General features: G+C 35.7%; 1 protein-coding gene across 1 annotated transcript; it reads right to left on the bottom strand.

The window, feature by feature from the left end:
• Positions 1-3,363: 3,363 nt before the first annotated feature.
• On the bottom strand, positions 3,364-7,649 carry tcf15 (transcription factor 15). Its single transcript, XM_041224559.1, has 2 exons — positions 6,980-7,649; positions 3,364-3,725 (listed from the first exon to the last, which is right to left on the bottom strand). The coding sequence occupies exons 1-2, from the start codon at positions 7,469-7,471 to the stop codon at positions 3,684-3,686; spliced, it is 534 nt and encodes a 177-aa protein (XP_041080493.1). The 5' UTR covers positions 7,472-7,649; the 3' UTR covers positions 3,364-3,683.
• Positions 7,650-16,416: the final 8,767 nt, after the last annotated feature.

Raw genomic sequence — 16,416 nt, 5'->3', positions numbered from 1 at the left:
AGTAATGACTAAAGCTAAGGTTTACAATTTTAGAAAAGCAAACTATGAAGGTATGAAACAGAGACTAACAGAAGTAGATTGGAGTAAAATAGAGAAAACACCCACAGAAGAAGGATGGTTGTTCTTCAAAAATGTAGTACTAGAGGCGCAAAACAATTATATCCCTAAAGTAGACAAATCTAAATGTAAAACTAAATTGCCAAAATGGTTTAATAGATCAATTAAAAAAAATATTCAGCGAAAAAAGGCACTTTACAGAGCATTAAAAAAGGACCAAAAAGAAAGTACGCAGAAAGAGTACACAGAACTGCAAACGCAAGTCAAAAAGGAAGTTAGAAAGGCCAAGAGAGAAATAGAAATAAACATTGCTAAGGGAGCTAAAACCAATTCCAAAATGTTTTTCCAATATTACAACAGCAAGAGAACATTCAAAGAGGAGATTAAATGTTTAAGAGATACAAATGGCAAAATCGTAGAGGAAGAAAAAAAAATAGCAAATATGTTAAATGATTACTTTTCACAAGTTTTTACAAAGGAAGATACTGACAACATGCCCCACATGTCATCCAGTTCCTATCCAGTTTTAAATAACTTTAGCATAACTGAGGCAGAAGTGTTAAAGGGACTAGGAGCTCTTAAAATAAACAAATCCCCTGGGCCGGATGAGATCCTCCCAGTAGTACTCAAAGAAATGAAAGAAGTAATTTACAAACCGCTAACCAAGATCATGCAGCAGTCTCTTGACACAGGGGTGGTACCGACAGACTGGAAAATTGCAAACGTAATACCGATCCACAAAAAGGGAAACAAAACTGAACCAGGTAACTACAGACCAGTAAGCCTGACTTCTATTATATGCAAACTTATGGAAACTATAATAAGATCCAAAATGGAAAATTACCTATATGGTAACAGGGTACTGGGAGACAGTCAACATGGTTTTAGGAAAGGGAGATCGTGCCTAACTAACTTGCTTGATTTTTTTGAGGATGCAACATCGATAATGGATAATTGCAAAGCATATGACATGGTTTATTTAGATTTCCAGAAAGCTTTTGACAAAGTCCCGCACAAAAGATTAATTCTCAAACTGAACGCAGTTGGGATTCAAGGAAACACATGTACATGGATTAGGGAGTGGTTAACATGTAGAAAACAGAAAGTACTGATTAGAGGAAAAACCTCAGAATGGAGTGTGGTAACCAGCGGTGTACCACAGGGATCAATATTAGGTCCTCTGCTATTCCTAATCTACATTAATGATTTAGATTCTGGTATAGTAAGCAAACTTGTTAAATTTGCAGACGACACAAAAGTAGGAGGAGTGGCAAACACTGTTGCAGCAGCAAAGGTCATTCAAAATGATCTAGACAAGATTCAGAACTGGGCAGACACATGGCAAATGACATTTAATAGAGAAAAGTGTAATGTACTGCACGCAGGAAATAAAAATGTACATTATAAATATCATATGGGAGATACTGAAATTGGAGAAGGAATCTATGAAAAAGACCTAGGAGTTTTTGTTGACTCAGAAATGTCTTCATCTAGACAATGTGGGGAAGCTATAAAAAAGGCTAACAAGATGCTCGGATACATTGTGAAAAGTGTTGAATTTAAATCAAGGGAAGTAATGTTAAAACTGTACAATGCACTAGTAAGACCTCATCTTGAATATTGTGTTCAGTTCTGGTCACCTCGCTATATAAAAGATATTGCTGCTCTAGAAAGAGTGCAAAGAAGAGCGACCAGAATTATTCCGGGCTTAAAAGGCATGTCATATGCAGACAGGCTAAAAGAATTGAATCTGTTCAGTCTTGAACTAAGAAGTCAAGGGACTTTTTCAGCCTGAAAAAAAAAACAAGGACCAGGGGTCACAAATGGAGTTTAGAAAAAGGGGCATTCAGAACAGAAAATAGGAGACACTTTTTTACACAGAGAATTGTGAGGGTCTGGAATCAACTCCCCAGTAATGTTATTGAAGCTGACACCCTGGGATCCTTCAAGAAGCTGCTTGATGAGATTTTGGGATCAGTAAGCTACTAACAACCAAACGAGCAAGATGGGCCGAATGGCCTCCTCTCGTTTGTAAACTTTCTTATGTTCTTATGTTCTTATGTATCATCTCACTGGGGAATGGTATCAGAAAGATCTTCAGCCCTTACACATCACATGAACACACTTTCATATCATCTGACTGGGGAATGGTATCAGAAAGATCTTCAGCCCTTACACATCACATGAACAAGTTTTCATATCATCTCACTGGGGAATGGTATCAGAAAGATCTTCAACAGTCAACCTTACACATCACATGAACATGCTTTCATATCATCTCACTGGGGAATGGTATCAGATGAGGGAGCGAGGAGGTCCCATCTTCAAAGAATATTCTAAGCTGCAGCCTGACAAAGCACCCATAACATATAGCTATGCCTATAAACATATAAACTGCATATAAACTGCCTGAGACTTCACTACCATGTATGTAACTGTAACCAGTTCTATTGTTTTCAAAGTCATGAATTTCTATAACTAGTTACATTATGTTCAAGTAACTTCTAAGTCTTACCATGGCCGTAACTAGCTATGAGGACACCGACGTCATGTCCTTGGTTGTTTTTATGCATCGTCAATGCAGATGCTCATGAAAAATTTCTGGTGAAGTACAAAAGTACTTAATTTTCTCTGTTGGTTTGCAGTGTAACATAGATTTGGAGACTGAACAGTAAATTCTGCCAGCTATAGCCTGAAAAATAAGTTTGACCCCAGCAGGCAGTCAGCTCTGGTTACGACGCTGTGTGTAACCAATTATTTTTTAAACACTGAGTATATTAATGAAATAACCAGGTGCAGGAGTTTGAACAGGCTCCTGGTAGATCTGCTGTGAATAAACTGATCGCACTTCTCATCACACTCGAGTCTGTAGCTTTATTAATAGGTGTGGTTCGTGCAGCTATAAGGGAGCAACAATTCTATTAACATCAAACTCCTGGAGGTAGTTCTGGAGCCCAGGACTTGGTGCAGGGCTAGCTTTTCAAGCCCTGCAGTTGGTTTATTAGAGGTTGAATTGGGACTTCATTGGTTTTAATTGTTAAGAGTGAAATATGCTCAGATACAATGATGCCTGTATCTGAATCCTGGTCATTCAGCTTGACATGAATGACTTCGTCCCCAATGGAAAGCCAGTAACATACTGCCCATAGGCCCTCAGAATTTATGAGCACTAAACTAACAAGCACAAATGTGTGAAGAACTGCAGCAATTTTTACAAAATGGCAAGCCCAGCTCCAAACATGTTGTGGTTGCAAATAAGCAGAAACTGTATGAACAAAAATATACTTTATTTTCAAGAATCAGTGACTCACACACAATTATAAAGAATAAATCTCTCTATTTAAAAGAAAATGAAAACATCCCATTATCTGACATACTTTATGCTCAGCATTAAAGTACAAAGCGTCTGTCTCTGTCGAGTCTCGGTCTTGTTCTCTCTTTCAAAGAGGCTTCGCTTCTGGAATCCCAACTTGTGGGACTGTTTTGAAATTAAATATTTCCACCTTTCCTTGGGATTTTCCATCTTCCCACATTCCTGCCTGTATTTAATGTCTCTCTGGGTGTTTCAGCTGGACCCTGAGATGTGGACGTGCAAGTGGAAAAGTCTGTGCAGAGAAACAGTCTTTCTATCTGTGCATTCGCAAACCACTCACTCCTCTCTGCTTCACCTGCAAAAGAAATTCCACCAGCATTTAGATCACTAAAATATTCCACCAGAAAACCACAGTATCACTAAAGAAACAATTAGTAACCATATATATTTTAAAGAAATGTATTTATCAGTTGTTAAAGTTAAGAGACATTGCAAAGCAAAGTTTAATGGCAATTTATGTAGCTTCAGTAAAGAGTTTCAATTGGTTTAGACAGCTTTTGTAATTATTTTAATTGTCTATTTTGTGATAAGTGTGGTTTTGTTTGTGTCATCATATCATGAGGAAATCTTTCTTGTAAAGGAGATCTTGATCTAAAAATGTAAAAGATTACAAAAATAAACCGATTTTGAAAAATGAATAAATATATTGACAAACCATCTTCAAAAAAAAAAACTAAATACAGTGAAGCCTAGATATTAAGGTCAAGAGACCAACACAATCTTAATAAGCTTTAAATCAGAACTCCAGATGCTCCCACTAGCCCATGAAGGAAGACAGTGTGACTAAAGAATTGAGGATGGAGTTTACTTTCATTTCATACACTGTAAACTTACAGGCATCCCAAATATTGTGGGTGCACATGGAACCTGAGGGGGGGGGGGGGGGGGGGGGGGGGGGGGGCAGGTTACCCACCCACCCACCCACTTATTGCCATTGGAAAAAAGTAAGACACTTGAATGTATAATATGTGTGACTGGTCATCACACAGGCATAGTGACTGCTCTTCATTCCTGAGCATCATTACCACTGTGACACTCTTAACAACACGGCATTGTTGGTTTGGGTTTCATGCCCATGTTGTTGTCTCTAACCTGATTGCATGTCCTTTTAAGGAGATCACAATGCGAGCATGTTGGCAAAGGCATGGCATTTTATTATGTTAGGGAAATACGAAGGGAAAACCAAGCTTTTGTTTTGATCAGCTAGCTTCCAGTCTTACAAATTCTATTTTTGAATGTCGTACTGGAATGACATGTCATATGTTGGAATGTGGTGTTTTTATTGACCCTGGGGGCATATTACTGACCAAATTATCAACTGCTCTGTTCACATTTTAAATTTAAATAAAGCATTGGTGGACTTTGTTTTAATCCATGAGCTTAAAAAAATTAATTCACCTGAACAATATATAGCAATACTAAAAGAAACTTCGCTAAGAAGTGTTTTCTCAAAGTAAATGTTTCTCAAAGTAAATAAATAAATAATAAATTAATTAAAAATAAATAGTATTTAAAAAATATTTATTATTATTCTCAAAGTAGAAGTGTTTCTCAATTTAAGACATTGAGAAAGACGTCTAATAGAAACGTTTCTTAAAGAAGGCCTATAGTTTATTTGTTTACATGTATGCTAAGTATTTACAACAAAAATGATTCTAAACACATTCTAGTATACATATGCTTTATGCTTTAAATGTTTATTTTGGTAACAGAATATAATCTATAACAATTAACAATTAAACGTGTTTATAGTCTGTTTCATAAAATGTTTTGCTTAATCCTTACACATTTTGTTTTAAAATGTACAACGTTAAAATGTTATTTGGTTTTAACAAAACTTTAGGTTAATAATTGCATTTATCCTCGATGTTGTGTTTAGTGTTTAAAACATATTAATCTATAAAATTATTTATCCCTCAGTTACACAAGAAAATAACAAAACGATATACTGTATTAGTTAATCGAGTCCATGTTCTCGCCGAGGTGATCAGATAGCACAGTATTGTATGAATCGAGTCCATGTTCTCGCCGAGGTGATCAGATAGCACAGTATTGTATGAATCGAGATAGCACAGAATTATATTAGCTATGAATCGATTCCATTTTGATGACCAGTTTGATTATAACCGCGTGCAGAGCTAAGACGAATCGTGAATGTTATCCTTTGCAAAAAAAAAAAAAAGAAATTTTCTTGGATGTCTCAAGCATCATGGAGCTTTAAACCTTTTATATGATTCTTCAAAAAATATGAAAAATAAAAAAGTTTTAAACACATTAAACTGTTTAATGATTGCGAAAGTATTTTCGCTTTAAAAAAAAAACAACTAAAAGTTAAACGTGTGATTTACAGAACAAGCATATTAAAGTAGACAAGTCTAAAAACCCGAGTTAAACACACACACCACACCGCTCCAATGTGTGAATTGTATAGTCTACTGCAGGCATATATGTATTTATTTATGTAGGTTATTCATGTTAATCTATGTAAGGCTCATGTTATGATTTTGACGACACAAAAATGTGCTCTTGTTTTGTTTGTGTGTGTGTGTGTGTGTGTATTGTGTGTGTATTGTATATATATATATATATATATATATATATATATATATATATTTATGTTCAGGTAAGACTAGTCTCTAAATGTTGTTTAAAATGTTGCCATTATTTTTCTTAGTTTTAAATAAATATCCTTAAGCAAATGTGCAATTTTCAAAATGGAATAATTCCATCATAAATTGTAACGATATATTCAGTCAGGGAAGTACAATTAAAAGTGACCGCGTCTGTCTTGAAATATTAAACTCAAAATGTCATCGTTACATTTCGTGTCTGAAGTGTAAAATAATAAAACGTTTATTATTGAATTATTTATTTTATTGATGTATATATATATATATATAATTATATATATATATATATATATATATATATATATATAAGCCGGCAGATATATATATAAGGCTATGTCAAATTGTTTTGGAATTTTGCACACATTCTTATTTTCCATCAAGCGAAAGGGCTAAAGAAACAAATAAACCAAATTCAAATGTTAATTAAAATAAGGGTTTGGCTATACATTGTTTAATATCACAGTTTTTACGTCAGTGTATTTTTTATATAAAAGGTATATATATATATATATATATATATATATATATATATATATATATATATATAGCCATATATAGCCAAAACCTATTTTTTATTCATAAAAGGTATATATATATCTCTTATATATCGCTAATATATTGGCACCCATATAGATAGATAGATAGATAGATAGATAGATAGATAGATATATACCTTTTATGAATAAAAAACACACTGACGTAAAAACTGTGATATTAAACAATGTATAGCCAAACCCTTATTTTAATTAACATTTGAATTTGGTTTATTTGTTTCTTTAGCCCTTTCGCTTGATGGAAAATAAGAATGTGTGCAAAATTCCAAAACAATTTGACATAGCCTTATATATATAGGCGCCAGATGAAAAATAGCCATTCCAGACCGAGGACGAGGAGGAATAGCGTTATAATAGAATCTTACCCCTTTTCTCTGGTTGCTGAGACAAAATGTGCAGATCGTTCTCGGTTGTTTGTCGTCCATGTCCCCTTGACCACCATACACCGCGCTCAAGCAGGGCTGCCCGTCCTCGCTGCCGTCTCCCAGCAACAGCACATTTGCCAGGTGTGAAATGTAGCTGGACGCCAGACGCAGGGTCTCTATCTTGGACAGCTTTCTGTCCACCGGCTCTGTGGGGATGAGGGTCCGGAGTGCGGTGAACGCCGAGTTCACGCTCTGGGTCCGGTCTCTCTCCCTGGCGTTAGCGGCGTTCCGTTGTTTGAACACGACCACTCCTCCGATGCCGACCCCTGATTTTCGGGAGACCCTCCGCCGACTGTCAGAGCTGTCGCAGCACCCGTAGCTCTGATCCGAGCTGCCGTCACTCTCACTCCGGTTCTCGTCGTCCTCACAGAGCACGTTTAGGTCTGGATAGATGAGATGAGCTGTCATCGGCCTCAGCATTGTAAAAGTCATTGTGGATGCTTATTGTTGAAAATAACGTCCCTTTTATCAAATAAAAAAATAAAACAAAAAGATTTTAAAACAGCTATCCACTTCCTTTTAAATTCTGGTGATTCGATCTTGCAATACCCTTTGGTGGTCCTCTGGTGCTTCTCTTTACACGGATCTGACTGTAAATGGACGTGTTATGTATCGACCTACTGTTCTGTCATCTGCTCTGTATCACCGCGCCCCCCACCCCCCGCTTGTCCAATACGCGGCTGTTTTTGCAGTGTGTTTCAGTGCGCGCTTCTCTCAATGGGAGGAGTTGCTATCGATATGCAAACATTTCCCTTCCAGTTGAAAACTATGTCCACTCCACATTCCAAGACATCAGTCTCAGAGAGAGAGAGAGAGAGAGAGAGAGAGTATTTTGTGTCTATTATTCTTAAAACAGCAAGGTTGATTTTCTTTTTTTTGTTGGTTTCTTTTCGTTTAGTTTTTTTTTTTTTGCATTTGCATTTACCAAATCAATTACAAACTATATATTGCCATAAAAGCTACTCTGTTTATCTGACACAGTTTATACATGCCTTTGGGAAACAGTTAAGTCAAATCTTTACGTTTACAACGGGCAGTGTTGTATTTCATATTGAGGACAAGTGATACATTACCCCCAGCTGTTCCTTTTTTTTTTAAATCATAACCTGGTGACAAAACATCTAAGGCCAGACACGGCTGATCTGAGTCCGGTCGTTCCTGTAGAAATTGAGTCTATATCACTGCTAAGTCGTGAGAACTTCTCCCTGTATAAATAATCAGCAGCAGTCAAAAATTACAGTACCATTTGTCCGTGTTTATCATATGTTTTTATCGGTGAATTACTATGTGCAACTTTACAAACTTTACATATACAAAAACCATGACAGCACTGCAACATGAACCGAACGGATTTATATCATACCGCCCGACTGCGCTTAGATGGCTAGGCTACCGGTATTTTACTACTGCATTCGTTTTGTGTAACACAAACTCATGGAAGCACAAGACACATAATAACATTCATCTACTGTCTATGTATGGGCTATAAGTTAATGATCACTATCATATTAAACATGGCAAATTGACTATGTGCTGTAGGTGCCCACTGGCCCACTGTGTTAAGCATTATCCACCGTTCTGTTAAACCCGTTTCTTTTGCTTTTTAATTTTTTTTTATTGATTTTTTTTTTCTAAAATTAAAACTTAAACTTTAAATAAATCACCAGGAGACATGTAAGCGTCCTTGTTCCTTAGTTATGGCTTGCTTGCGTGTAAGTTTAGGTGTTTGTTTTTCGTTTTTAACAACAAGGTGTAAACTTAGCACGGCAGTAAATGTTGAAATTGAATAGCGCGTTTTCGTGTTTGGGTGTTTGCTGGTTTTCTGAAAGCTTGTGTCTATAACCTTCCCGCCTGATTGAATTCTTATGAAATGCGCGTGATAATGGTGCTAGAAGAATAATGCACAGCTATTTTTCTGTCTGTTTGTTAATAGCAGAGCCTTCAACACCTTTCCTACTAAACAGGCTTATGGCTAATTTATACTATTTAAAATATTATTTTAAGAGGGAACATATGTAATGATTTAAAAGCAAACGTTTAAAGCAGAACAATGATATGAGTTTCTAATTACCTCTCAGCGCTCGCTCTCTCTCTCTCTCTCTCTCTCTCTCTCTCTCTCTCTCTCTCTCTCTCTCTCTATTTCTATCTATCTCTCTCTATATATCTATCTATTATATCTATCTATCTATCTATATATATATATATATATATATATATATATATATATATATATATATATATATATATATAAACACAGGTGGTATTATATAAAAATTACATTGTTGTCTACTAATTTGATGTAAAATCTCTTATTTGAATTATTTCAGCATTACTGATCTGCATATCTGTAAATTAATGCGAAATAACACAATGATAAGATATGTTCGAGCTCTTTCTCTAATTTTCGTTGACGAATGTGTGTAATGTGTGTGGGCTGCAGAACGCCGAGACAGTTTAAAGGCCTCTTCGGTTTAATGCAACGAAGTTATTGAATTCACAGAAAGAAAGAAAGAAAGAGAAAGAAAAAAAGAAAGAAAGAAAGAAAGAAAGAAAGAAAGAAATGTTATTCGAATATATAAATATATACAAATATGTAGATAATAATTAATACAACCGCGTTATTACCATTAACAAAACATTAAAACCCATATGATAGATTTAAAAACAAGCCAATAAATATATGAGAGGTACTCCTATGAAATAATAATGAAAGCGGTGTGCGTTTAGAGACGAAATAAATAATATTATTATTATATTATTATATTATTATATTATTTATTATTATAATGATAATATTAAAACTGTATCGACTGATATATTTAAGTGTCAATTCTGGTGTCAAATTATTTTACATTGAATTACATATTCCAATGTTTGAATATTAGTAGATTTTTAGATAAAAACACAGCAATGTTATATATGTATTTATTTTAGTAATTTATCAGAGACAACATACAGAACATTGCTACCATCAACAGATGCACTGTATAGGCGATTTAGACAAATGGCTAATTTCCATCTATAGTCCTGGTAAATACATTCTAAAAATACAGTTACCATTCACAATAAAATCTTAGTAAAACTATTTGATAATTTAAAAAAAATAGCCATATTGTGTATGAGAGGTACTCCTACGAAGGAATAATGAAAGCGATGCGTTTAGATACGAAATAAACATATTATTATTATTATTATTATTATTATTATTATTATTATTATTATTATTATTATTATTATTATTTAAATGGCCAACACAAGTCTTCTGTTAAAATTATAAAATCATAGCTTTATCTTTTTTTTTAACATAAGAAAAAAAAAATGTCTTACGTTTTATAGTAAGGACAAGCACATAAAAACAAAACAAGCTATACTGTCAAATGAAACCAAATAAAAAGTTTGTAGTCAATGTTATTGCACGCACACCCGTACGCACATCTGGTACAACAGGCAGCGTGTTGCATACAGTAGGCTGTGGGTGGCGGGAAGAGGTAACAATTTGTCGATGACAAATTAAGAGCCCCTTGAATTAAGAGCCCTTGTCACCTACACCTGCTTGTTCATGCTTGTCTCTGTGTCTAGTCTGTGTGAAAACGTTTCAGGATTACATCAATATAAATATGCAAATAATGGGTTGAATATGAAAAAAATGCCCTAGTAATATACTGAGGCTTTTATGTATTTATGTTTGTATTTATTTATTTATTTATTTATTTAATTTCCAGCAATGGGGCCCCTGAGGCACAGGTTTCAGTAAAATTATACCAATTATTATTTATTTAATTTCCAGCAATGGGGCCCCTGAGGCACCGGTCTCAGTAAAATCATACTAATCATTATTTATTTAGGCTCTCTTGCATGTAGCTTGGCCGCAAAATAAAACCCATTTCCCCCCTGGTTGTGTGCATATATTCATTCCTAGCTCCCTCTGATATCTATAGCCTCTGTGCTTGTCCAAATATTTTATTGCAGACTACACCAACACCGCTCAGTTCACACCAAGCTTTGAAATTACCAAGGATTATTATCGTTTTTTTACCAGAGCATCATCGCGCTGGTAACAGAAATGACAGTATATTGTATTTTCATGCAGTACAACAATTGATATGACTAAAGGGAAGGTTGAATGACCAGTAGCATTAAAAAAGCAGCTGTACAAAGTGTGCAAATCTGTAGAGTTACTGAACAGTAATAACAGAGAATTGTGGGTGGGTTTATCCAATGAATGTTAACCTTAAGTGAGGTCCAGGGGATGGGGATAGGGGTCTTTTAATTTTTGGCTCATGTCAATCAGCATTTACTACCTATTTAAAGCCTAATCACCCCTATCTCCCAAGTGTTTTGCTTTTCCCACCTCCTCCCCTCCTCCTCCTTTTGTACCACGTGCCTCTGTCATCAGTCCCCGTTGGGAGGCAAGTAATCTCACTGCCCCTATCTCGGCTCAGGCTGCATCACCGCTGCCTTCAGATAAGGGGGGGTTCTCATCGTACGAGTCAGTGGGGACCTCCAGCCACACCTATCCTTTCGCAGCGCATGCAGTGTTACTTACCTGAAAATCAGGCTCCGTTCTCTCTCTTCCTATTTCCGCTGGGGACTTAGCCTACTCTGTGTTTAGTGCTCAATGTCCTAACAAACTGTTTTCAGATTCCCTGAGGGAGGCACTCGGCTCCCACTGCAAGCGGCTCTCCAATAGCCAGGGAAGCTACTTTTCTGTCCTTTCATTTTCAGGTTTGCATCCGCTACCTGATCCATCCCCGAAGGATTCAGGCTTGCATCCGCTAGCTGTTCTATCCTTGGGGATGCTGTGCACGGTCTTGGAGGCCACAACTTTCCTCATCGAGCAAAACAGCCCTTTTGTATGTTTTCTCTAGAGGTCTCTCCTCTACCAACACAATCTGTGATCTAACAAGCTATTATAATAGCCTGGGCTCCTGCCTCATGAACTGCTGCTAAAACGAACTGGAGACTATCCTCGATGATGAGTGAACAGGTTAGACTACTGTAGTCTAACAATAATGGCTCGTACATGCACTATTGTATTGTACTGGAATTGTTCTCTTCATCCATAATATTTGTATATCTGCGTGAGCGGAAATCAATGCTGTCATGTCACATTAACTTCACGTTTACAACGCAGTGCACTGAAGCTTGGGGTTTGAACACTTTTTGCATCAAGTATCCCATAGTCACACTAGGAGGGACTATAAAACATGACAAGAATATTTGGAAACAGATTTTCTATTGAAATAAGTCTATATTCACTTTCAGTTCAACACAAACCCTCTAAGAAATGTACGTTCGTGAATAATACAACAATCTTTTATGAACTAATTATTTCTTTAAATATACATGTTGTGTTGTTTTTTTTGCAATAATCAAGTACAATAGTTTCAGGTCTCCTGCTGCCAATTTAATTTCTTTCAAAAAAATGTTTATATTGATAGTTGCCTACTGTATATAATTCAAATAGTTTAAAACAATTACAAAAAGAAACCATGTGCTCATTTCATTTGACCTTTCTTTAAATAACATGTAAATAAGCTGCCTAGAGGCATCTCTTTTTAATTTGGTGATTTCTGTGTTAAATGTATATTTTATCCTGCAAAGTTTAATAAGAAGACAGAGACAATGGAGTACTCATATTTCAGATTAATGTTGCACAGGTGCGATAGCGCTAGAAGGTATTTTATCAATTTTTTTACTTTATCACTGTTTTTAGTTTAATAGAAGAAAAACAACACATCAATAAAACATGTGTTTGTCCTTCAGCAAAGGGCTTGAATCGCTGGAGATCCCTTTAAGTTTCTCCAAATAGTTTTATTTTCAAATGTCCTTTTTCACATGTTTTAAGCCGACAGGCATCACTTAAACAGAAAGGAACCTGTTAACCATGTTTATTGTATGATGACACTTCCTGCCTGTCAATGCAGTTTTTCAGTACCACTCAGTCATAATGAGGAAGCGAGTAGGCAGGAAATTTCATCATGGAATTAGCACTTTTGTAACAGGTTTCTTTCCGTTGTAAGTGATGCCTGTCAGCTTACAGCATGTTTAAAGGGGAATATTTAACACATTTCATCACCATAATAGTAACTACTGTGCCCTAAGCATTTCAAACAGTTTCTTAGTATTGCACATACAATAAGATATTGTTTACTTTTGTGTTTTAAAATGCCCCCCTCTTTGGGTTCTGGTCCCTCAAACTGTATTTCTGTTATAATAGAGGCACTAAACCCAATACATTAAATTGCAAATGCTCAAGACAGTGAGAAGGACTCCTAGTTGAAATGTTTGTCATTTCATTTTTTAAGTTTCTTTTTGTATTAAAACCATAACCCTATTGGATACAAGTTATGACTGATATATTAAGAGACACTGTACACATGCTTTATTCATTTATTATAAATCACAGAAACTATTCAACTAGTCAACATAAAACAGCAGTTTTTAACTGAATTATGTTGACATCTTTACACAAGATGAGTTGTCATGGAAATCGGACAAATCCATAACAGTGATTGATTGATGTCTCGTACATAATTTATAATGTCCAAAGCATCCTATTTTATATCTAAGCACATTCTTCACTTCTATTATTATTATTATTATTATCATTATTATTATTATTATGAGATAGTTGAATAGTTTGTAAATTCACAATTCTAATATCAAATTATTTTATATTAAATAACATTTTTTCCAATGTCTGAATATTAGTAGATTTTCAAATTTCAGAATAAAAAGTCTTAGCAATGTGTGTATAAATATATATATATATATATATATATATAATATTATTATATCTTATATATATATATATATATATATAGTATATATATATATATAATAATAATTTATTATAAATACTTATGAGAGACAACATACAGAGTGTTGCTGCCATCAAATATGACAACACTGTATACTTGATTTAGCCAAAATGGTTAATTTCCATCTAGTCCTGGTTAATACCATATTCAATTTGGCAGCGCCCTCGAATTAAAGACGCCTTCTGAAGTTCTTATAGGTGGTGTTATTGTTTTGTTCTTAGTTCAATTGTAATTCCTGTATCACAAATAAAAACAATGTGCTTAATATATGAGAAGATTTAGTTTCGATTTCTCTTGCATTGAAATTACAAACAAGCAAGTTACAATGAGAAAAAAAAACTAACCGAGTCGGATATATTGTAGTTTTAACAACCAATACACACTCCTGATTCGCTGGTACACTACTCCCCTGACCTTCCAACTCCCACCTAATAGGCTCTTGGCAACTGTCACCGATAAATGTAGTGTAGTCAAAGTAGGTTAGCCACACACTGCTACATACAGTTAGACTACCGTATTACAGGAAATAAGCAACCGCGATACTTCTAGAATGTCATAAATCATATAATAAAATATTTCAGTGTTTGAAAATCATAGTATTATTAATAAAGGCCATCCTTGTATAAAGGCTGCCCTGTTTTAACCGCTGCAGTCATTTTGATCAATTTAAAATAACCGTCGTAATAGACAATGGCATACAGATTCATCCGTCCATTATCTGCAGACACAGGGCACAAGGCAGGACCACACCCTGGATGGGATGCCAGTCCATTGCAGGGCACCACACACACAAACAAACACTCACACAGAGGTCACTTTAGAATGACCATACAACCTAAACAGCATGTCTTTGGACTGTGGGAGAAAATCAGTGTACTCAGAGAAAACCCATGCAGACACAGAGAGAACATGCAAACTCCACACAGACAGATCCCTAGGCTGGAATTGAACCCAGGACCCTCGTGCTGTGAGGCAGCAGTTCTAACCACCACCTCTGTGTAATGTTTTCCAACTGTTCACAGTGCTGCTAAAGTAAGAAGGGTGAATGACCAGGCCAGCCTTTGAAGCATTCTGTAACTCACAATATTGACACTGGTCCCAGTGTGAGTGGATGTCACGTTCCGGACAGCGACACTTTTATTACCCCCTTTGTCCCTCCTGGGAGGAGGTTTGTTTTCTTTCAGTGGCACAGGCTGAGCCCCCTGCTGAGGAAGATGATCAGCAGCTGCAGGTGTGAATTCTTAACAGCACTTTCCTTTTATTTATCCAAAGGCTAATAGTGCTGGACGAGAGGGAAAGAACTTGTGGTACTTTAAAACCCATTCCTAGCGACATATTAGCATTAGCAACATTATTACTGACCAAGCCTTTACAATCCCATTCCATACCTTGTATTAGAATTAGCAACATTATTACTGCCCTCCAGGAGTGCTGACCAAGGCTTTCCAGTTCTCACAAGCACTAACAGCGTTACATGAGTTCAAACCTTTTGACCCAACAGATAATACCTTTAAAGTGAATATTGATAGGTGTGAATGTTTTCAATGTTTACATGCCTTCGTTTTGTGCACGGCTCTACTTTTCCCAGATATATTGTTAATTGTCTTTTTGGCCAATTGAATACTAAAATATTGATGTAACTCCCAAGCATCCATACCAGTATTATACTGTAACTATACCAGTATTCTTACTGTCAGCTTTGTTTATCTTTTATTTATGTATTTATTTATTTTACCTCTGATGTAATCTCCTGGTATATCAAAAATTGTCCCCTGAAGAAACTGTTTTTCTCAAAGACAATGTTCTGTGCAGAGTAGAGTCATGCACCGAGCTCTGCAAAAACGCAACCAGTACTACAAGAAATGCAACCAGTTACAAATCACAATGTAGAATCCTTTGTTTCAATTTTGATATTAAATAGCACTTTGACATAGTAGCCGCGTAGCCAGAATTTTGGATTCTATGTTTTTGTTTTAAAATGCAACTCCTCCAGAATTGCTGAACCGATTAAACTGAAACTTTGCAGGTATCTTATTAAATGTAAGAGCACTGCCAATCCAATTTAGCTGACACAAACCAATCAAAATTCAGCATCAAAAAAGTTGCTTGGAATATCACGAAACTTCAGATATTGGTAAAGACCTATGCTGACTTGTACCTCAGTGAAAATTGTGCTATTGGGTCACATGGTATGGCCGCCATATTGGATTGTGCTTGATTTTTGCAAGATTTTCAAAACTCTTCTTCTCATGAACAGAAAATAGTACAGTTGTGAAACTTTGTCTACATAGTCCTCTCATGTCCGTAATTGATGTGGTGGTCATTTTGGATTTTGTGTGAATCGCTTAAATGACAACTCCTCAGGAACCGACTGACTTGACTCTTGCTATACTTTAATGTTGCACTGTCCTCTATCAGTGCTATTAACAGAAGTTGCTACATAAAAAAACACCACGAGCCAATCAAATTGCAGCTTTTCTAAATGTGCAAATGTGGCAGGCTGGCGAGTGGATAGAGGCCCAGAGACAGACTGCAGTTAAAAAAAAATAACTC

This window comes from Polyodon spathula, chromosome 23, assembly GCF_017654505.1.
Source record: "Polyodon spathula isolate WHYD16114869_AA chromosome 23, ASM1765450v1, whole genome shotgun sequence".
Taxonomy (NCBI): Eukaryota; Metazoa; Chordata; class Actinopteri; order Acipenseriformes; family Polyodontidae; genus Polyodon; species Polyodon spathula.
Note: the sequence above shows the minus strand (reverse complement) of the source record. Positions and strands in the feature narration are given on the sequence as shown.